At 42.3% G+C, this 23,588-nt stretch overlaps 1 protein-coding gene across 1 annotated transcript in view; it reads right to left on the bottom strand.

Annotated features, from left to right (window-relative positions):
* The window catches only part of LOC104571522 (uncharacterized), a 171,345-nt gene that overhangs the window by 49,157 nt on the left and 98,600 nt on the right, over positions 1 to 23,588 (bottom strand). The window contains exons 6-8 of the mRNA XM_088523820.1: positions 13,966 to 14,088; positions 3,842 to 3,964; positions 1,133 to 1,255 (exon numbers count right to left, since the gene is read on the bottom strand). Of these exons, the coding sequence (XP_088379946.1) occupies positions 1,133 to 1,255; positions 3,842 to 3,964; positions 13,966 to 14,088 (369 nt within the window). The remainder of the gene's footprint in view (positions 1 to 1,132; positions 1,256 to 3,841; positions 3,965 to 13,965; positions 14,089 to 23,588) is intronic.

The raw sequence follows: 23,588 nt of genomic DNA on the forward strand, positions 1-23,588 counted from the left end.
CTAGTGCCGTGCATAAGGCACACAGAAACATGACCATAGACATTTGCTGGACATTGAGAAAAACATTCTCAGAAAATCACAAGGAAAGCTAAGCGGTTTAAACCACTTTTACTATCCCCATAACAGATCAGTTCCTATCTATGCATTAGTTGTTCTTCCTTTGCCATTGCACCATTCACAGGACCCCAACGCCTGTAAAATAATTCACCAGTATCTCTCTCTAATGCTTGGGTTTTGTTTTCAGTTTATGTCAATGCTTTGAATTTGATTTTCTTCCTTATTAAATTATTTCTTATACATAAATTCTTAAGGAATGCATTCATTCTCTGGCATGCAGGATATTTTCCTAAGGAAACTTTGCTGAAAGTTCTTGCACAGTGTTATGAGGCTGAACAATCTCTGCCTACCTCTTTGCTGAAACAGGCCATGCTTTTGTCTGCATTCCAGTGAGCTTATGTTAGATCCGTAATAACACCACCTCTTCCACCCCACCTCCTTTATTAATCTAAATTTACCCTCAAGCACAGGCCAGGACTAGAAGTCGGTTCTCTTCTCAAAAAAAAATCCTCAAAAAAATACCCCTCTGGCAAGCATGAAGTAAGTGAGGGGTGATTACGGGGCTCATCAATGTTGTACTTTGGGAAATTTTAGTTGTACAACAGATTTTCTCACGCAGATTTTGCTTGCTTCCTTCCTTTTTTTTTTTGTCCTAATAGAATCTACTACATGATGCTGATAATCTTAGGAGGAAATGTGAGTAAACACTGACAGATAACGACAAAAGCAGAATATCGAGTTGATTTTCTCCTGCTTCAGATCCAGAACACAAAAAAGAAACAGGAGATGGGAACAGGAATAAATACATTTCACAGAACAGCTACATTTTGGGTAGCTCTGGAAGAGAACTCATTATTTGCTGAAAGGAAACCAGCAGGGCTATTTGCTCTTTGAAAGGCAGTAATTAGGGACTGTGAACACAGGCTTAGGAATGTCTCAACTGCAAAAGTGGCTGCTGTGCATGATGAAGGAAATAATATCAAGCTTGAGCTTGTGCATACACTCATTTTGCTGGGGTTCCCATCTAAGTGAAGGAAGTCGTGGAGCATTTTGTGGCCGCGGCGCTGGCACTTACGGTAGCACTGGCTGCCGTTGGCGCCCAGCTCGAAGCCGGCCTTGCAGGCGCACGCGAAGGATCCCGGCACGTTGATGCAGCGATGGGCGCAGCCGGCGCCGCCCTCCGCGCACTCGTCGATGTCTGCGGAGCAGAGAGACATGTCTGCACGGGGGGATAAAACACGGCAGCGCTCCGCGCCCTTTGGATCTGCTCCCCAGCGCCCACCGAAACGGGCCTCTTGGTGCTAGTCTGCATGTGACAGCATCTAATGAATCCAGAAACACTAATCCTGCAGCAGCGTTCTACAAAACAGTTATTTTGATCCTGAAGCTGCTGACTCTGAACCTCTCAAAATGAATATTTACAATATTAAGCTTTGTATTTACCTTCTACATATACTATTGATTGTTTCTGTAGTGACAGCAAGAGCAAAAGGAGTCACCTGAAGAACTTGGAAAACTCAGAAAAAACAATCTTGTTACCTAAAAACACCACTAGGTTCTCACAGCCATGGAATCTAAACTGTCATGGAGGAGGAAAAATCTGATGATTTCACCAGTGAAAAATGATTTGTCAGCCCTTAATCCTGCAGCTTTTCCTATATAAAGTCCTGCAGGGAGGCACCTGCCATAACCAAGGGGGTGTCACCTCACCTGCAAGAAAAGAAGAAGGGTGAAGAGCTCCAAATGGAGACCTGTTCTTCCCAGAGACCTCTCCAAGCCAGTCTGTTCCCCATCTGTATGATCAGTAGTCTGCATTTGCAGATAAATGCCAATGAAGTCAACCGTCTTCTAAAAAGCTCAGTGGAAGAGCATGAGAATATTTTTTTAGGGAATAATTTAAAAAAACAAATACTGTTGCTGGAGAGTGTAGCTGCAGAAACGCCTCTGTGCAAAGGCTGGCATGGTCCTCCATGTACCAAACACCTACACGACCCTCTGCTCCTTCTCTTGCTCTGCTGTTTTGCTTGCAAACTGCAGATCATTAATTGCAAAGACCCTGGCTCAGAGCCTCCCTCAGGACAGAACTGTCAGGTGTGCAGATCGTTACTTCTTGCCATAGCAAACCACCTTCCAGCAGTTGCTTTCATGTATGTTAGAGCTGGTCCCGCACAGTGAGTGGAGGGGGAGTTCCCTGCTCTTCTCAGGGACCCTTGAGCACGCAGAGGCGTTTGGATAGAACCCAGCCTGCTTGCCAAAGGGGCCCGAGGCAAAAGCCTTTCATGAGGTCATGAAAATTTAAGAGTGAATGACAGCTTCTCTGAAGCAGCAATGTGTGCAGTTGCAGCTTAGAATAAGATGGGTTATTTCCCACCCACCCCCCTTTTCTTTTCTCCAATTAATTGTCACTTTTCAAGCAGAATATGTTGGCAAATGCTGTAAATGTTCTTTTTTGTTTTTCTTCTTTTCAAATAGAAAAAAAATTTTGGAAAACCATACCGCTGCTGCCACCTTGCATGCATTTCTTCATATCCTGTAAATATGGCCAATAGCTGGACTATGAACTCTCCTGTCCTACGCCTCCTCCTAATTTGGTTTCCCAAAAATCAAATACAAACTTAAATTGTGCAAAAGACATTGAATAGAAACAAAACTAATAATTGAAGATTCATGGTAATTGAAGATTAACGATTCATGATTCAAGACTTGCCATGAGATCAGGAAGAAAATTTGTTCTCATACATAACACTAGAAGTTATCTGGCACTTTGGATTATACACAAATTAATGCAATTGTCAACATGTATCCAAGATAAAACGAGTAACATTCGGATCCAGTTATTAAATCTACAGCTGTTTGACCTATTAATCATCATTCCAGTGTCTGCAGTACTTGAGGATATTTTAACTGGTCAATAACTTTACTGAGATGAGTAACCCCAGTAAAAACAGTGGAATCACTCTGGTGTGCACTGTTCCTCACGGAAGGGTGTACAGGCCATTCAGTAAAATATACAGGGCAAGAAGCAAGCACTTTGCTAAAGCCTCAGCACGTTGCCTAAGACAACGATTTAATTCTCATTGAAACTTTGGTCAATTTTTCTAAAAGAGCAATTCAAAACTACTGCCTGAGTATGTACCCTGCTTTTGACAATACTGTTCAAAACTGGTTCTCTGTGAAGCCCATAGGTGCTCGGCACTTCAGAAAACTGATAAACTACCTAGCTTCCAAGCACCACATGAAAAGAGAGAAGCAGGTACTTTGGTCCTTAATTCCCCCAGATTTGGTCTCTGAAATCCTTTAGATCCTTTTGAAAATCCAAGACTAAATATGGGACTTCGGAATTCAACTTTTTAAGCTCTTTGGAAATCTTGGACTTTACAATTTTTTTTCTTCACAGTAGCTTCCCTATTAATATGGAAACAGTTCTCCAGCTAAAAAGCCTTTTGAATTCTAAATGGGTTTTCAGTGACCTGCTTCAGAGTGTTACTTGAACCAATTTTCCACGAGCTGTATCTGGGGCACTATTTTAAAGGGACCATACAAGAATAACGCTACTGTATCTATAAATCCAAATGCTAGAAAGCATGATTTAAGAGATTATATAGAGTAATTTTCAATATTAAAATGTTTCTTCAAGACTTGTGATAAAAATATCACAAAATACTGTTGTTTCAAAATGCACACATATATTTGTATAACATATTCGCTTCCATACAAGCTCAGTGAGGCAGAACACGGAATACCACCTCCCTTCCCAATAAATAGCCCGTACGCGGTTTCTTACCTAAACAGGACTTTCTGTCTGCAGAAAGGTAATGCCCGGGATGGCACTCGCATTTTGCAACACCTCTCTCATTCTGACAGATCTGGGAGCATCCGCCGTTCCCGCTTGCGCAGGGGTCTATCACTGAAACCAATTAGAGCACCCTGTCAACTGAAAGGTCACATTTTTGTCTGAAATTCGTCTTACCTGCCATCGTTACAACTAGCAACTGAGATTACTGTAGCTGAAAGAGATTAGGCTGAAAAAATATTTGACAGCAGCTGGTGTGTAGTTAAATCCATTCTCTCACTGTACGCTATTTTCTCTGCTGTTGGACAGTTTCTCATAGAGCAGCAGAAACACTTTGAACAATGGGGAAACATGCCCCTTACGCAGGGCAGAAAATGTGCATTTTATCCTTGGTTTGCTATAACTGAACAGATTTCAAGTTTGAGAATTACTCTGAACACTGGCAATTAGCATCCCAAGACATAAACACGTAACGGTGGAGCTTGCCCCAGAATAATGCAGGTTTAGAAGTCGCCAGAGAAAATAAATGCTGAAGAGCCCCAAAGGGCCCTCCTCAATCTAAAAACATAGAGCATTAATATTGTACTTCCAGATTTGTTTTGAGCAGAGGCACACTATTTCAAGCATAAACAGTTCTAAATGGCAATACTTATGAACAGATTTATGAACTGCCTGCGAAAGCCACCACCTCCTTCAAGACCTCACTGTATTTTATGAGTTTATTCTCTGGAAAACATCCCTGCGTGCGCTCCATGTGGGAGCATGCAGGAAGTGCCCAGGCAAATAAAGACATTGCACACACACACAGGCCCGTGGAAACGGTTTGTACAGCTCTGATTTGGGGTAAGAGCCAGAGATTTTATACCAGCACCTGATATTCTGCCCTGTTTTTAAGTTCTAGTGTGGAGTACTAGCCATGCCAAGATGCTGGTGAGTAACATTGACTGGCTAAATATGAAGGATACTTCGAAGCTGCATCTCCAGTGTTCTGCATAGTTTGAAATAAAGATCTTTAAAAATTAATTTTATTTCCTTAGCAATTCAAGCTGTAATTCATTTTTAGCACCTTACTAATGACTGCCTGATCTGAGCCATTTGATCAGGATTCCTTGCTCACCACCAGCCTGCCTGTGGCTGACCCCAAGCATTCCCTTCAGCAGAGCCTGTCTGCTTTTATCACGTCACAACACGGCATGTCTGAATAACAGATACCTTTTATACAGATGTATTCACTGAAGAGAAGTAAGGGTGTTGGAGAGAAAGACCACCAATTTTTACATATATTTAAATATATATTTTTTCCATTTCCTCCAACATTCACCTGTTCTGTGTGGTCAATGGTGGTCTGTGCCAGTCTGTGCCACTGTTTGATGACAGACAATAGCATCACAAAACACATTTGAATTCCTTCATTTCACCTCCTTGCATCTCAAGAATTTAACCATTCAAGTCTGCAGGATGAGTCTAAGTTAATGGTATATAAAAAATACATCACTCTTCAGGATGCAGGACTGAAATCTTCTGCTGGACTTTCAACACAGGGTGCAAACGGATTTTTAAGCAAGGGACAGCAGCTCTTCATCCTCTGTGGCACTTTGCAAGGCTGACAACAGCTCTGTAGTTTCACAATTTCTAGTCTACAAAGGACTTAGATTCAAGCAAAATATTTGATTTATTTGCTGGTTCTTTTTTTATTTGGAAAAATTGAATGAAATCACTATCAAACAGCATCTGTTAAACCTGTATATTATAGAGGTTTTCAGAGCTTTAATTAGGCAATGATTACAGCACAGAGTAAAACTTGTAATAATCTCTGGAATGACAACAAGCAAACGACAAATTATAGGGTAGGTGATAGTAAAACGTAGCAATTTCAATAAAAATAGCAGCCTTGGAAGTGGTTATACAAGATTAAGGTTTGTAAAAGAAAGATCTTCACAACATAAGGCAACCACCAATTGACTTGTTTTACACATCTGTTCCTTGCTGCTGGAGGCAGATTTCATGGAATGCTTAAAATAGTTCCTTAGTGTTCTTTTTCCTACATACTTGACTCTATTACTTGACATTATTAGGAAACAGACTCCATGGTATGAAACCTTATCCCAAGCTGCTATGCACTACAGCAAGAAACACAGCAGAACATCTATCTTTTCTACATGTGCCAGTACAGCTAGGAGAACCCTACCTAAAAAAGCCAAGCTACTGCATGGATTTGGGATGGCAGTGATGTTCTTGGTACACTAAAATAGTGGGTTCTGATCTGTTAGTGCAGGTCTACCTTGGTTCAGGGTGCTGGGCGTCCTGCAATGCCTGTGCTGGGGACTCCTCCAGCCCTTCACTGCATGGCTGCACAGGACAGGGCCCGACTCTGCAGGCCTAAGTTTTATGACCTCCAGAACAGCAAAAGAAAGAGAACTGGGTCTCACCAAGTTAGTTATTTGCTCACAACAACCATGACTTTATATGGGAAAAGATATAAAGTGGTAAGGAGTAAAATTTCCTCTTCATGGTGGTAGTGGGGAAGGAGGAAAGGTTGAGGGTAGAAATAGCATTAATTTCTGTAGAGGAAACTCAAAGGGGCTTGGGAAAGATATTTGTTCTTTCCACCTCTGGATAACCCAAAGGAAAAGTCACTCTAGCAGATTTATGGGATGCCCATCCCTCTTATACAAAAGGCAAGACCACTGCTGATCACAGCCATACATCCATTACTGGAAAACTACTTTGTCTAACATCATGCCACCCCATTCTGTAGCTTTGTCTTCACACTAAAGGACATATTACTCTATTAGGCTTTCTCTTTTAATCATCATTAGTGCTATAATCATCCATTAGATAGGCCACTAGGACTTAACCCAGCTTGTTTTACATCTCCGCTGTGAGCAACATTAGATATAAACTTTATGCAAGGCAGCACACGGCAAAGATCTCTATTCTAGTGCAGACGAGGGTGCTGATAAATAATTTCAGCCCGCATGTGCATGTGGGTCTGTTTGGTGATGAACTAAAACCAAGAAGCCCTTAACTCAGTGCCACCAGGTCAGGCGGGCACATGTGTTTGGAGCTGTGCAGACGGTCGGGGTTTGGGCATTTCTGTACTCCTTTCAGGGTTGCTGGTTGCAGAATTTCCTCCCCAGGGGTCAGCTCTGACGACTCTGCCCCGCTGCACACAGAGCTCCACTGCTGTCAAAATGCTTGTGACTCTACCAGTTCTCTGTTCAACTCCTGCTGGTTTGAAATTAAAACACATCAGACTCCTCCCATCTTCTCTGGTTAAAATGTCTCAAGACCGCTAAATGCCAATCCAAACGTACGGCCACTTTACATGAATTTATTCTTGTAAAAAATCTGGCCCTGGAGGCCAGCTGAGCAGCAGGAGTTCCTTAACGCTCGGAACATGACCTGGAAAATCCCCGAGCAGGACAGAGCCATGTGGAGACGGTTCTGTGGCGGGAACTTCCACACCAAAAATGGACAAATTCGGCCCTACCTTCCTCGGGGTACAACGTGCACGCACCTGCAATATGCAAGGAGGGTCACTGCCTCAAAAGCTGGTAAGTTTTTAAAGTTCACTAAAAAAGCATTAATCAACCCCAATGGTAGCACTTTTCTTCTACTCGTGAGCACATTTGTTTAGTAACCTGGAGGGGGAGATGAATGAATCAGACTGTGTTTATGAGTAACATAAACCAGAAGTGGATAAAGAAAAGACTTCATGCTGAGTAAAGCTTATTATACAGGCCAACTTTATACACGACTTGGTAAGTAATTAAATATTAGGCTTTAAAATGATTAAGTTCCTAGCCTGTGCCATCACTGTCAGTTTGTGATCAATAACCAGGGTCCTATTAGGCTAATAACTTGTTTGTATTTATGAACCAAGGCAAACTCCACACCCAACTGTGTGCAATTTTAAACCTGCTAATACGTGAATCCTAGACCCGCTTTGGCAGGCGGGGTGAAATATAAATGAATATCATGCCCAATGCGGTACCCTGGCTGGGTTTAACTAGTCTTTAGCTTTCCAGAGAGGTAGCACAGGGCCTGCTTTACACAGCGGGGCCACCTCTCTGCCTGGCCTGAGCTGTACTTTCTTGCAGTAACACATCTCACCCATCCAACAAATTTATTTCCCATTTCAAACACGTGAATGACAGTCGAAGGATGCAATCCCCTACTTTTTTACAAGGTTTTATAAAAGCACCTGTTCCCACTCTGCCTGCACGGCTTCCCCTTGCACCTGCAGTGTTTGCTTGTGCCACCAGCTCGAGCTGGTGATTTGCAGAGCAAGGCAGGTAAGATCTAAGAGCCGTAATGCTGACTGAAGTAGAGCCACCCTTTGATCTGAGAGCAGCAAAACACTCCAGAGTCCAGCGGGTTAAGAGGAAAAAAACAGAAAGGATCCACTGGCATTTTTCCATTGTTTCTTCTGTCCCTGCTAGTATTGATTAAAAGGAAGAAATTGGCTTTCAAGTTTATTTCCTCAGTGTCCTGCCTAGGAAGCTCTAAGTGATGGGAGTCGTAAGCTCCACAGGACGGCAGGACAGACATACAAAGCAAATAACGAGGAACAAGCCATCCTTTAATGTGCCTCTAAAGAGGCTGTTTCTTTTATGCAGACAAATTAATATTCTTCGTTTGTTCAGCATAGATCCCCAGCCTCTGGAGAAACATTTCTCCTCCTGCCAAAACATGTTAGCACACACCCACACCTACTCACACGCTGCATATAAAAATAAGACGGATCACTTGGACCTGCTAGTGTACTGCACGTAAGCAACTGTGAGCGTGCGTGTGACTGCATCTATATATATTTTAACAGCAGTGTTGTACTGCATTATCCATGGGTAGCTGGAGAGGCTATTTCATCTTCCACGGACATCAAGCTCCAGCCATCAAGGTCTGGACCCATCAAAGTCAGCAAAGAGCTTTGCTGTCGAGGCGAGGAAGGCCGGGGCGCAGGAGCGGGAAGGGAAGCTCAATTCCACACTGCTAGGTCGGTACAAGAGTGGTTTCTGCCAGGTACTGTAACAGATGCTCAGAAAACGTTTGCCACAAAAGCTACCACACGTAGCGTTTCACCCGGTGTGATCAATTAATTGCGACCAATTCACTCCTGCAATCAAATAGGTGTTAAAAGAGACAGAAAGAGAAGCACCTTTTCCTCTACCATGGAAGCCTCTGATGCAGCGGCCCGGGGACGTCTCTCCTGCGCACCCAGCAGGACCCCGGCTGCAGATTTGCACCCGTGAAAGGTCTGCAAACCTGCTGGCGAGTCCCCCTGCCAGCCTGTGCTGCATGGTTTGGTGAGACAGGGTATCCTGGAGCAGCCACCAAAGAGAGAAGGTGCTAGACTGAGTGAGATTAGCCACTAGCAAAGCAGCAGCATAAATTACGCTCGCTCTGCCAGGCTCTGGCAGCCCATCTTTGATCAGGAAAAGGGAGAGACTTTGCATATAATAAGCCTAATTCTACTCTCATAAAAGGGCTTACCGCTCGCGCTCTGAGCGCATTACTATCTGCACAGGATTTAGGCAGAATTGTGGCACCCCCTCCACTTTCCAGGATTTCCTCTTCACGTCTGGCAGAAACCCAGCCCCGTTGCCAAGCCATTAGCAGCAGAGAGTTTGGGCCCGGCACGAGCTGCTCGCTGGGGCTGGCAGAGCCCGCGGAGCCGCGGCCCGTGGCGAGGAGCAGGTAGCCACCGTTAGGCGTGTAGATGGTAACCCCACTGTTAAACCATGAAGCCTGTGCTTCCAAAACCTTAAATGTAACCTTATCAGTGACAAGGGATGTAACCGCAGGTATTCTGTGCTTTTACTTTGAGGCGGAATATAGACTGCAGTTTTGTAAAGATATTTTCTTTTTCGCTTCACCTATAAAAGAGGCTCAGTGTGCAGAAGTCCCAGCAAAAAAACTGCATCCCAACAGCTTTTCTGCACAAGGAAACATGAAAGGTAACAGCTGGCACAAGAGATGAATTGCATCCTAAAGCCTGTGTGCTGCTTTCCCTTCTAGGAGTTCAAATGGGAATAAACTCCAAGGTAGACAAAGAATTTACATAAGACCAAAAACACAGTCTGGTACAGGAATAAACATGCTCTTTGTGGGCATTTCTGCTTTCCAGGCACCGGTGAGTGAAACTTTAATGAGGTCGGATTCATTAAATTAACATAATCAAGGCATTCAAAACAAAAGAGAAACGCTGGACAGTGCTACCCTTGGTTGTTTTAATTACCTAACTTGTTAGCGATCATTCAGGCTGGCACACATAGCTTCAAATGAATTCAATACGGAGAAAAATCTCTGGGACAAAAAAGATAACAAAGAAAAGGGGGACACTGGCAAAACACAAGGCATTGGAGATCATTGAGGGATTCAAAGGAAATCACATGCTATTCAGAACTGAACAGGGCAACCCATTGCAGAGAGGTTATTTGCTCCAGAGGGTGTGCAGGAGTTTCTAATATGAGGAATGACAAACTACAGAGAGATTTCTTCTCTTCTTCTCTTCTAGGGATCACACCAGCAGTGCAAGAATGGACTAAGAGCTTAGACAGGATCCGAAACAAATAGGGAGGACGTGGGAACAGTATGGACACTGCTACATGTAAAGAACTTGTATGGAACTTCAATGATGCTCCATATGATTACACAAGAAAGCAAGTTGTCTCGGGTTTTTTTGAGTCTTCAGAGATGGCCTAAATAACTTCAAGAATACAGATCCACTTGCTTATGTATGTGCCACTTGCAAGCCATTTAGGCTAGAAAATCTGCTTCCCTCAAGTGATTTTGGCACTTTTGCTCCTAGAAATGTAGGACTGCCAGGAAAGAAAAAGAAGAGATGAAAAGAATGAACATAACAAATCTGGGCTGTGTTCAGCTGAAAAGCCTGTGTAAAGGGATGCTTGTTTCCTATCCCTGTATCTGAGACAATAACCTTTCACAAACATCATTTCAACAGTGTAGTCCCTTTTTATTCTTAGCGTGCCTGAGAGACGGTTACATCCTCCAAAGTATTCGTGTTACAAATATTATTGCAAATGTAAGCCCTCTTGGAACTGCTCCGCGTTCTGCTCAGCTACACGAGGTCAGACATGCATCGTTGTCACTGGTCAGAGAAGTGCTCAAAAACGCACACAGAGCAGAAGGGACAAATGCTCCGTCCCCACCGCTGCCCTGTCACCGAGGGCAGGGAGTGCCAGAGTCCCCAGGACAGACACTCATGGAGCTCTGTTCCATGCAAAAGGCTTCCTTCTATCATCATCAGTGAGCACTTTTCTTGAGCTCCAACTCACGAGAGTTTATTATATCCATGTTTTGTTGTCTAAATAGGTGAAATGAAACTGAGTATTCTCAGCTCAGTATTGTGTATATCTATTATCATGACAGCAGCGCTCTCTGTAACTTACTTTTGTCTCTTATCTTAGGATTTATTTCTGTTTCTCCTGGATAATTTCTGAGATACAGTGAATACAAATAATACTGTATTAAGTATTTTTAATAACTTCTTGTGAATACTTACATGTGTGAAATGAAAACTCATTTTCTGATAATGTTCATGGCTGGGAAAACTAACTGAACTTCTTGATTATTTGTGACAAAAGAAAACTCTACCACACCATGCTAACAGTGTTTCTAAGTATTACTTCATTTAATCCCCCAAATAGCCATTTTTGGGTTGGTTTTTTTTTGCATTAATCATTCACTGCTTTTGCTTTTTTCCTTCAATGACCTCTAGTAATTTTTAGTATGAAAGTCCTCCTTCCACACTGCCTAAATGACACCATCTAGGAGGGAGTAACATAACTCAGCCATCACATCTTTGATACCTCGGTCTTACCTCATAAGAGAGAGTTACAATTCTCTATCTTCTTTTAATCTACAGAAAAACATTAGTTTTTCCAGGAAATATGAACCATTCCTCTCTATATTAAACTTATCTATTTCTTTCACACTTATGCTTCCTTTCCCAAATAAGACCACTAAGAAAAGATTGAAACCATATTATTAATTGCAGATAATTATCAAAATGCGTATGTCTTTATAAACGTAACAAACCTGAAGCGGTAGGTTCTTTAAATAATAATAAAGTATTCCCACATCTTGTACACTAGTATATCTTGTCTTTTTGCATCAATGACTTTACAACCAAGGGACTGACTTCATGCAAGAACCGAGACAACGACACAACTGTGAGCAAACTTATTCTGTACATGTGTTATGTCTACACTTAACTGTTCCTTCTGTATTACCTAAATTCAAGTGTAAAAAATTCAGATGAGACATTCTTCTCTTCTTCTTAAATGACAGAACATTTTAATCCTTTTAAAGAATCTGACAACTTGACTTTTGTACTAGCTGAACTGCAGTACAAGGGCAGTATTTCTTTTTTTTTTTTCACAAGATGCAGAATAAACTACAGATTTGTTTCCGGACGCATAGCATGCAGTGTAAGAAACAGAATTTATTATCAGTTGAATGGCAGATGTACTTGCTAGACCTTCCGAGAAACATGGAGCAGAAACCGTGTCACATCAGCTAGCTGAACTGCTGAGCTCCCCGGGGCTCTCATTTACATGAGTGTCCATCAGGGGAGCTCTAAGCTGCATGTCACTGGATTTTCATCTCAGCCTGAAAACAATATAGCCTTTAGGATCATGATAACCCTGTCCACATCGTTTTCAGATGCCTGATTCTTAAAATGGGATTCCTCTGACCAACAGGAAATGTCTGTAAGGATGTAAGGACAACAGAGACCATCACTCAGATCAGCAGAGCAGAGTCAGTGTTGGGCGCAACACGGCTGCTACGAGCAGGGCTGCAGCAGATTAAGATGTATTCCTGATACGCAGGAGTGATGCAACCCTTAAAGACAGCTTTACATAAAGGACTGTATCACGAGAGATGGGACCACAGTGGGAACAAAGAGCTATCACAAACCTACTGCCTCCCAATCAGAAGCCAGCAGCATGAGCAGAGTCTCCAGAAAAGCACTCAGAACTCAGCTTATATGCACAGGCCCCTCTTCATGAGCAGAGAGGATTAGCACAGGATAAACACACTGTAATGTGCCCAAGAGGAGAGCTTTGAGCCCATCCTGTGTATCCTTTTCATTATGCCTAATAACTAAAGCATAACATGGATCTAAACAGACAAATTGACACTAAAAATGGTTTTACATAAAAATTCAGCATACAGTGAAAATTGAAGGAGAACAGATGAAGAGAAGGGCTCCAATTCATACACTTTCTGAAAAATCAAAGTCCTCTCAGTGCATACTTAAATATTTCATTAGCCTTTTAAAAAGCTCCCTCTCCATCTCCCAGGCCATAGCACCTTATTCCCAGAAGCAGCTTAGAAATTCACAAGTTTGGCCTCTGCTCTGGAGCCTGCAGAGGGAATTATCTGCTCCGCTCACTGCAGCACCTCTCAAATTGGCCTCTTCCTCTTCCTCCTTGACTCCCAGCACAGCTAATGACAATCTGCTGCTTCTCACCAGACAGCCTGGGAAACCTCACAGACTCCCAAGCGTCTCCTCAGGATGCTTCCCTATTATAGACTGGGTTAAATTCAACTTCAGTTGGTTTGGGGCATTCATTTATGATCACTGAAGACACAAGGTGTTTTATGGAGCCCAGTGCCTGGCACGGTACAGTGCCAGCAGGAGATTTCACTATGTTTTGTTGGTGCCTCCTCAGAAAAAGGAGGCAAAAAGAATAAAGAACGAGCATGAGAAATGGGGATGGAAAAGCCAAGAGCAGGGTTAGAGCGTGCAGTGGGATACAATGCAGAGAAAAAAGCTCAGAATTGGGAAAACTTCTTTCATTTGAAATGAAGACTTTTTATTTCTTTGCCTCCTGATGGCTTCAAAAAATCAGGAATTTTTCACAAGACATCACAAATCCTGGACACCAACAAGAAAAAACTGTTCACAAGAAAAAACAAATTTGGAAACTCTGGCAAACTGCTTGAACAGAAAGGGATAAAGATATCCTTTGAGAATTAGGCAAAACTGAGATGGAAAAGGAGACTGCACATCTTTACATTTCCGCAAAGACAGTTCAGGAGAGAAAGAGCAGCTTGAAGGCTGTGAAGTGCCATGTACTCACCGATGCAGGTGCGCCCGTCGGCGTGCAGCCGGTGCCCGGCGCGGCACTCGCAATGGAAGGAGCCCGGGGTGTTCACACAGCCTTGCTGGCAGCCTCCGTTCACCGCCGCGCACTCGTCAACGTCTGCACAAGAGAGAGAGAGGACCAAAATTACAAAAGAGATGACTAAAATTACACGACCGACTCAGAAAAGACATACCCTGGTTCTCCCGGCCCGTCTACAGATAACACATAACGCAACCATTGCATTTCAATGGTTTTTCTTTTTTTCTTGTGGCTGTTTGCTTCTGCACTGTAAGTGCAGCAAAGAAAATTGAAATTTTATGGAGTTGTCCAAAGTCCCTGCAGGCACTGCCTGTGCACTCTGCACTTCTGAGGCACTTGTTAATGGAAGCGATCTGCAACATGCATGCTTCCTGGGGCAAAGAACTACAGCATCCGAGGTCAGCACTGGATAAACATCTGGCTTTTGTAAAGATTTGAGGCATGAAGATTTCCTTTTGCATCAGGCATTTTTTTAGCAGTTGCTCTTGAGTGTACTGGCACATACAATAGGCAAAAAAGGAGAAAAGGACATGCAAGAGCATCTCAATCAAGCAGTTTCAACCACTGAATATACAAAAAACTTAACTATTGCATTGATCAAGGATGCTGATTTTGTGCCACATTTTCTGTGATTCTTATCCCCTTGGGTTCCTCATGATCACCTGAGTTTTCCTTGTCTTTTTCTCAGATGACTTCCCTGTCTGAGAAGTGATTTCATTGCAGTGATTTCCTGATGATATCTATTCTGCACCTAAGCAGGCATCTTGCCATACTTCATATCTTAGAGGATTACATTCAGTCAAATAAATAGGAAAACTGTCATAAGCCACTTTGAAAATGTTTCTCTAACATTTCATCCAAAGATGATGGTGGAAAAAAAGGATCAAGAAAATTGTTAACAAATATGTGGAAGTTTAAAACAGATCTACAAAACAACAACTTCCACAAGCATGTAAGCAGTTTCAGGATCTTTTCAGCAACACGAGGCTGCTGTAAAATAGGATCTGATTGGCACGGTGATGTCACAGCCACAAATCCCAACGTACAAGTCATTGCAGAGAGGGGTCACTTAGTCCATACCCTGACAAAACTCTGCCCAATAGATGCCCAGAAACCATCCCCTCCTCAACAGCCCCGAGCACAGACAACTCCACGCGCAACAACACCGATCCCAAATTATCCTCAGCACTCAATGGTTTTCCAATGCTAAACCCAACTCACCCTTCTGCAGTAGGTAGCTATAAGGGAACCAACCCCTTTAAAATGCATTTTTTTTCCCTTTTGGAAAGATTCCCACTGACTTAATTGCTCTTTGGATCATGTTCTGAAGCCCCCCTAAAGGACAGACCCACCCAACTCAACCCAACCTGAAGGAAGGATGGGCTGCACGGAGCAAGGAGAGGGGCCGGCACGTGAGCAAGGCAGGAGGGACGGAAAGGAGCAGGGAAACAGGAACGCAGGGAGGATTTTCCTCCCATATTGCACTTGAGGAGAGAGGGATCTGGCTTTCATATTTTTACTGTTGATATATCTGCTTTGCATTTCTCTTTATGGTTTACATTTTTTATGTGTTTATGTTTATTCCATTTCGGAAAATCTAATGAAAATTAAATGAAAAAGGAAGTTTTAAAGATGATTTGGAAACACAAAATACCCTGGTCCTGATGAAATGTAGTTATATATAAAGCTAAATTTTAATACTTTACATGTGAATTCCACTCATGTAAAATGAAGTCCTTATGTTCCCCAGTGTTTAAATTCCGACCATTTGCTAACATGTGCGACTTTTTAGTCCTGCTAAATTTGCTCTTTTATTAGACTGTATACTAGGTACATTTCCTGCAGCCTGGAGGCATCTGAAATACTCTGTAAACAGTAAATAGAAAATGTTTTTCATCCTGTTGAACACAATACTGTTAAGAAATGCTCTACTGAAAAATATCAGGATAAAATCAAACCCAGTCTTGAGTACCACAGAACTAAAATAAGCAAAAAGGTTCAGAAACAGCTGATCTATACAGTATAGCATTTTATGGCACTTGTACCTCAATAATCTCACTTGCTGTGGATTTCCATATATTAATTTTATAAGATACAACCAGCTGCAGAAATTCCTTAATATATCAGTTACAGCTTTCAATTCGGATATCAGCACTTTTACAAAGGACAGAGGGGAAAAAAAAAAAAGAGTGGAAATGATAAAAAAGAGCAAGCTAGCTCTTTTCCGTGTGAACATTTATACAAGTGACTTGATTTGCAGAGGGGTCTGTGCCCTGGAGCCCCAACAGACCCAGGCAGTTCTCCAAGTGCCTTCGCCCGAGCCACCCTCTGCCACCCTCCTTCTGCATTAACTTCTCCTAAGGGGTGTCCAAGTTTGGGCACCCATTAAGAAAGACAAAGAAAAAAGAAATCCACCTGACCAGAGTACCACAGGGACAATATATTTTGTTCAAATCATAAAACATCTTTCTAGGCCCATCAAGAGGGTGTGATGCTAATATGTTAGAGGACAAGCAAAAGACCCTGGGATGCCTGTGGATAAGAGCTGGCTCTAACTCCCTGCAGGCAGGCGGGGAGGAGCGGGAGAGGATCAGGGAGGCTGCGATGCAATCCCAGTGCTGTCGGCTCCGGACACCCGAGGAACGGCACGTTCAACAACAGCTCTTTTTAGTCGAAAGCTTTCTCTGCAAGATCAATACTTTAAGCACTAGATGTTTAAAGATTCCTTCACATATCACAGATATAATCAGGAAAAATGCAATATACAGTTGCCTTTCAACTCCTCCTTGGTGTCAGGGACAGGAAACAACTTTGTCCCCAATTCCAGAAGAAAAATGCCTTAATTATTTTGTCTGGGAAGCACTCTGCAAAGCAGACGGTAACCTGAATGTTACATCCACACTGGAATGCTGGAAAAGTGTAACCTGTTTTGATCTTTATACTAAAACTTTGACACTTATAAAAGACACATAAACCGGGAAAACAAGAGAGATTTTTTGAGGTATATTAAGTAGCCGTTTCTTTTTCCACGTGGGAATGACTACAGAAATATAAAAATCTTCAAACAATTATAGAGTCAGTCCATATGGGATTACAGGAGATTGTATCTATTTAACAATACACTATAATTAAATTTGGATTATTTTCTACTGACGATCAAACTGAAACAGCTACACAGTAACTTTCTATAGCTACAGTTTAGGACACTTATCCGAACGAACTTGAATTGCAAGTGGTTTAAGGTTTGCTTATCCCAAGGCATACCCTGATGAGAGCAACTGCACTTCAGAAAGCGGTGTGAGAGCAATCTATTGAAATGAAAGGGCCCAGAATGAGAATTTTGTGCTGTCCCCAAATCATTTTGAGCAGGGGATTGGGCTGCAAGGTGAATAAAGCAGGCAATATGTGAATATCCCCATATTCATGTATGAAATACAGAGCTTTGGGATTACCTGTTTGCAATTCAGGGTCATCACTGCAGTGGCATTTGTGAACAGCTCATTCTGTTTTTTTTTTTCTTTTTCTTTTTGTTTGTTTGTTTTTTAATATCATAACTAAATGTAATCAAGCACAACTATGATCTGCCAGTTCCTTAAAAATAAATAGGTAGCAGTGTTAACCAGAAATATCGATAATCTGGGGATCTGCAATTATATTTTTTAAAGGGAAAAATGCAGGATGTTGTCAAACCTACTCCCTACCAACATCTTAGCCTTTTGAAACATTATAAAAGGAAAACAACACGTGAAACTAAAGAAATATAGAAAGTTGAAAAAGGAAGTTCCAATTTTTGGATTGGGGAGGCTTGAGTACTCGTGTACTCCTTCCACATTACACCCTTAAGCCTGCACATAACAAGCATCTAAACAGTCACCAGCCTCAAAAAGGGACTGAAAGTGCTTGTCCTTGATAATAACCATTGGATAGACACTTAATAAAATCTCAATTGTTATTTCCTTTTAAATCCATCTTCTTCAAAGAACCCTTCACTACCCCAAGACTAATACGTCACCCTCTCTTCCATATTATTGCAGAATGCTACATCCATGACCCTCTTTTCTCCTCGGCAGGCACATGGGTACATTTGGGCTCTGGTGTAGGACAACCACCACTTCAGATCTCAAAATGCCTGGAAAAACACTTAGAGGAAGGCCTGCTTTTCTTTTAAAATCAATTTACTTTTTAAAATAAATGCAAGAATGCTTCTCACCTTTGTTTCTTTGTATGGTCAGTATCTGCAACTTTTAGCACTTTTTCACATGCAGTGTGTGTGGTTGTTTGGAAACTACAAGGCCATGACAAAAACGTCCTGTCACATCCAGCCTGTCATAGACTTTCTCCTACTTGCACATTTTTAGCAAAACGAAAGGCTGGGTATGAGATTCTTTGTTACTGAGGCTCTGTTGCAGGCCCGAGTCCCCTGCTCTCCTTTGGGATGGGCAGCCTGTCAATAATGTAGCTATTTCGGGAATCCGTGAATGGAAAGAGGTGACATTTCAAGGCATGAGAAGAATTACATTTACAGAAAGGCCGTCGTGCCACGTGCAGTGACAGCACCACGTGAGGGCTGGCCAGGCCCGGCGTAGGCCGGCCTTTGAGCTCGTGTCCCTGAGCCAGGGGCATTTCCCTGAGTGACAAATGAAGAGGCTTTTCCTCACATTCCTGAGCGTCTGGAGCTGGCACTTCCTCACAGGTGAGCAGGGGACAACACACCGGCTCGGTTCCTTGGAGCAGTGAATGTTAAAGAAGGATCTCAACGGTGGAAAAGCAGCAAACAAAATCCCTCCGCAGCAAGCGCCATCCCAGGCAGAAACTGAACAAATTGAAGCCGTGAGTGTCACCCACCCAGCAAATATAGGTGACTTGACAGGGATGAAGAGATTTATGTCAAGCTGGGAACTGCTGCCAGCCCTGATCGCGCTCAAAGCAGCACTACGGCCCTCGCACCAAAAACGTGTCGTTCTGCAGCAGCGCTCGCCCGTGCTCCGCATACACGGCCGTCGGGTTTGCTTGGGCCCGGGTAAGACCGGCTGGGTCACAACATTCGTATGTTAAATTATAACTAATAACAGCAATTATTTCCAAAATGTCCTGAGCAGAGGCAAGCATAGTGTGACTGTTGTAGAATTTAGTAAAGTCAGCGGTTGGTGGGCCTGAGCTCCACACTCAGTATTTTGAGGGTTAAAGACGGCGGTACAGTCGGTGGCTGCGGTGCCACAGAAACGTGGAAGGGAACACAGGATGTTACATAAAAAAAATCACAGACAGAAACACTAAGCTTAAAATTTAAAATTTTTAAATCCTCACTCCCTTATTTTTGATATTTAAAATGAGAAGTCACCAGAGATCTATGGCAGTGCTTTCCCTCTGTTCTAACTGCACGGTGATTAGTCTGGTTTCTCTATTCCAAAGAATGTTTCAACCCCATGCAAATTAAGAAGTTTATATATTATATGGTCTTTCCTCACTAATTTACATGGTGGAATTTCAACATGCTAATTCAGTGTGTTTCTAAATTCAATAATTTAGACGTTAAGGAAGCAAGGGAAACAAGCTTGGTCCTAGACCTCCATAAGCTGATCTCAAAAGTTAGAACTAATTTTATAAAAGCATAACAGAAGAATCACCATTCTTGTTAGTAAATAAATTTATACAACATTCAACTTCCAGCTTCCCTAAAGTAATGCAATTTTCCCAAGTCTTGCATGTGGAAAAAATCCATCATCTGGCCAACAATGCAAACCCATTCACAAATACACATACTATTAATGAAGGTATCATTTGCTCCCAAAGCATAAAGGTTAGAAGTCTATTCCATTTTCAAAACTAGGCTGAAGTTTTGTTCCTAGTAACTCTTGTTCCTAGTAATATATTTGCTTTATTTTTTCAACTATGAAAGAGGCTTGACACTAGTATTGATAATAAGAAGACAATACAACAAATTTTAGGTCTTGTCAGATTAGACCCTAAAATCCCCAAGAAAAAGATGAATTACTGCTAATTTGGAAAAGTCTCTGTTTCACTGAACCAAATTCAGCTAGGAAAAGGGAAGAGAGCAGTTTTTAAATAGCTGTTAGTCTTCCTTAAAGTGTAGGTTTTATTTATATGTATATACTTACATATTTATTTATATTTAAACAAAGCAGGTAAATATATCACGAGCTCTTCTTTGGAGTAGTCTACTAGAAACTACTGTTAAAACACCTTTGTGAAACAGCTTTCAGCATAGATAAATGTGCTCCTGTGGAGCTAGATGGGTCATTTTAAACTGTTCCTGCCCCATGGCATTTATTTTTGCTCCCTTGCTGTCCTTCCCTGGTCCTCCCAAGGGATTTTATGAGCATCCCTTGCCTGCTTCGCCTCCATATCAGCCCAGGGAGCTCAAATCACTGCTGAGGCTTACTTAAATTTCAGTAAGTCACAGGTGTCGGAGACGAGCTTGCTACAACAAAATTAATGGAAAAGCTTGAGCAAATCGTACTGAAAGGAGCATGTCAAGTCTGATAAGAGACTGGTTAAAAAGCATGGTGAAGAGATTCCTTACCCAATTTAGTCCCTGCGAACCAATTCCCCAGGGAAAGAGGGCCCTTAGAGCAGACGGTTTCGCTCTGTGTTTCTTCTCCGCGCAGGATTAAGGACAAAGCAGCTTTAACCAGCACTTTTTTGGCAAGGCTGTCCAATTAGCCATGCACAGGAACAGGCCTTTGAATTTATTTAGTTATTTACCTTCCCCTCGAAATCAACGGCGTGAAACCGGGGGTTTTGTACGGCTTCTCTGCCTTCCAGGCTGCCACCCCTCTGGAGACCTCGCTGCCGACGCGCACGGGGACGAGCTATTTTGTGCCCTGCTTGCCCAGATTGAGGGTTTTCCCCCCCAAGATACTTAACAGGGGCTTAGCTCAACGCACAGGCAAGAGCCCTTCATGCACAGCTCGATATGCAAACCATATGCTGCAGCTGAAAACTCTGCAGATTATAATTAGAACTGTCCATTCAATTTAAACAAGGTCAAAAATGAAAACTATTTCAAATTCAATAAACAGGCCATTTGAAAGTGGAGACGCTGTGGAGGACAAGCTTAACAACTTAATTGACAGGTAAAGCTTCATTTCTAATCCGCATTTTGATATTGTCTGTAGCCTCGGGAGTCAAAACACATCACTGTTCAGTCCTCAAAATATGCAGAGAAAATGAAAATGTCAGTTGAATGAAAAAAAAGGAGAAGCATCTGTTTGATAGCTGTGTAAGCCTGTGATATGTAAACTGCTTTGGAGTCAAGCAGCCCTAATTAGAGTTTGAAGGCATTCTTCATTAAATATACACATACAAATATGGTTTTTAAGCAATTATTGGGATCAGATGATTTCAAAAAAAAAAAGAAAAAAGAAAAAAGAAAAAAATCAGGGTAAAGAATTAAAGGAACATAGTAACTTTCCTGGGTAGACCTCAGACAGCACTATGTTTTCACACAAGAGTGAGGAAATAAAATATTTTTTTCCTCCTTTTTCCTCTTTACAATGCAGAGCTGCAGATTTTCCTCCACTTGTAGTCTTCAATGTAAAAAAACCCCAATGATCCCTCTCTGAATCTCGGAGCAGTAGAGAGCATCTCAGAGAAGTGCAGCCAAAAAGGAAGGCTGATGGGATCAACAGCCTCCACACCGGGGTTCTGCTAACAGGTATTTTAGCAGCACGCTTGACTCCAATTGCTGGGAATCTGCACACAGATGGACATCAGCTCTCGGTGAAAAGCTGCTGCACAAGAAATAAAAAAGGGGCAGTTTGAAGAATGAGAACGCAAGCACAACTTAGAACTAAAAAAAGCTACATATCGAAGAAAGCGGTTTAATTAATTTTATTCTGCATTTTCTGTATAAAGGAAGGGAATGAGAGAAGGCGCCTACTGTAAACGGGAGCTGGAAGAGGAAGACTGGCCTATGCCCCCCAGGAGCCTTCTGAAACACGTCCCCAGCACCACAGGGCTAAGGCAAGATTTTCTGGTATGGGGCATAACAGCAGAAGGAAACGTGTTATGGGACTACGTCACTACCACCGATTTTTAAATACTGTTCCTCAGCACAATTCAGCTGGGCCATGCTGGGAAGCAAGAGGGTGGCAGGGGAAGACAGGGTATCTGTAAAATGTACAAAATAAATGAAGGGATGATGCAGCCCGAATTCCTTGTACAGATTCAAGTCTGAGAAGCACTAAGGTAGCTTATGTTTGGGCCATTGGCATCTTTTCTCCACAGGACATGACATTTTGAAAATAGTTATAGAATAAAAATGGAGAAAAATGACTGATCTGAGGAGAACATCTGCTTTTTCTTAGCAACAATACTAATGCCTGCTTGCTGAGCTCAGTAAGTGCCTTTACTACAGTAGGATGCACAGAGAAATGTCTTTTACATACGCAGCAAAATACGCAAGGGAAAATGATAATTATGCAAATACCTTCCTAATCTGATCTGCTTCCAGCTTACAGTACCTACATCCTGCTCGTCTGAAACGCGAATGCTATCTGTGACAAATGTCCTACTTTGCTCAGTGAAAAGCTTTAAGCCATCACATAGATGAATGTGTCTTGCAAACGGGCTGGGACATAAGCCAACCTTGGTAGTAATTGGTTTGGGTGGAGCAGTTGCCAATCAGGAGTGGTTTGTTCCCCATGTGAAACACAAGCAATGCTACCGGTGCTCGAGACAGGCCTGCTTTGGTGTTGCAAGGCCAAGATAATTCGGAGGGTGCAGGCTAGGAAACAGGCAGAGAAATAAGACGAGTCAGCCACCAAGCCTCATGTCTCTGAGAACTTGGCATGAACCAGAACACACAAAAACTGCTTCCCTGAAATGGCTCTACGGTCATTAGTTCACAGGATGCTTCCACGAAGAGTAGTTGCCCCTCTGCAGTTATCATAGCTCTAAGCCAATCATCTCTAACACGAATTGTCAGTCAATAAAAAAAAAGAAAGGCTGTTACCCAGATTTTCTCATTCTTCTTCCTTGTGACACACATTAGCCACCACTCTGCAGATTCACCCGCAATAAGAAAGAAGAGGCGCCAACATACCCCAGATCTGCCCATACTTGCAGAATAGGATCCTAATGAATTCTGTCATTAAGCACAGAAGACTCCTCTATTTTTACCCTGAGATTATAATGACATCAAATTAATCACCTGATTGTTCCATTTTTATTAGCCATTTTTGAACTCTTTCATTGACATTGAATCCCCGTTGGAACAGTAAGAGCCAGCAAGGCACTCAGGTGGGCTTTCCAAGAAGCAGAATGCAATGGAGGCAGGTGTGTTTCAAGCCAATCTTCTAATAAATCACAGTTAAAGCCCTCAGGTACTTCTGTAATTGAAGTTTGAGTAATCCAATACAATGTTGATCAAACTACTGATCTTTTAATAACAAGATGTAGCCTTCCCAGCAGCTCCTGATCTGAGTCAGGTCTGGATCGCTTCCTTTGGGCCAATGCTTTCAACAGAGAAGCTGACAGACTTTTGCTTGTTTCAGATTTTATCATATATCTTGTAAAGCTTTTAAAGTATTTATCAGATGGCTCATAGCCTGCAT

This window comes from Tinamus guttatus, unplaced genomic scaffold (genome assembly GCF_059628265.1).
Source record: "Tinamus guttatus ecotype Peru unplaced genomic scaffold, ASM5962826v1 Tinamus_guttatus_pri_ptg000198l, whole genome shotgun sequence".
Lineage (NCBI taxonomy): Eukaryota > Metazoa > Chordata > Aves > Tinamiformes > Tinamidae > Tinamus > Tinamus guttatus.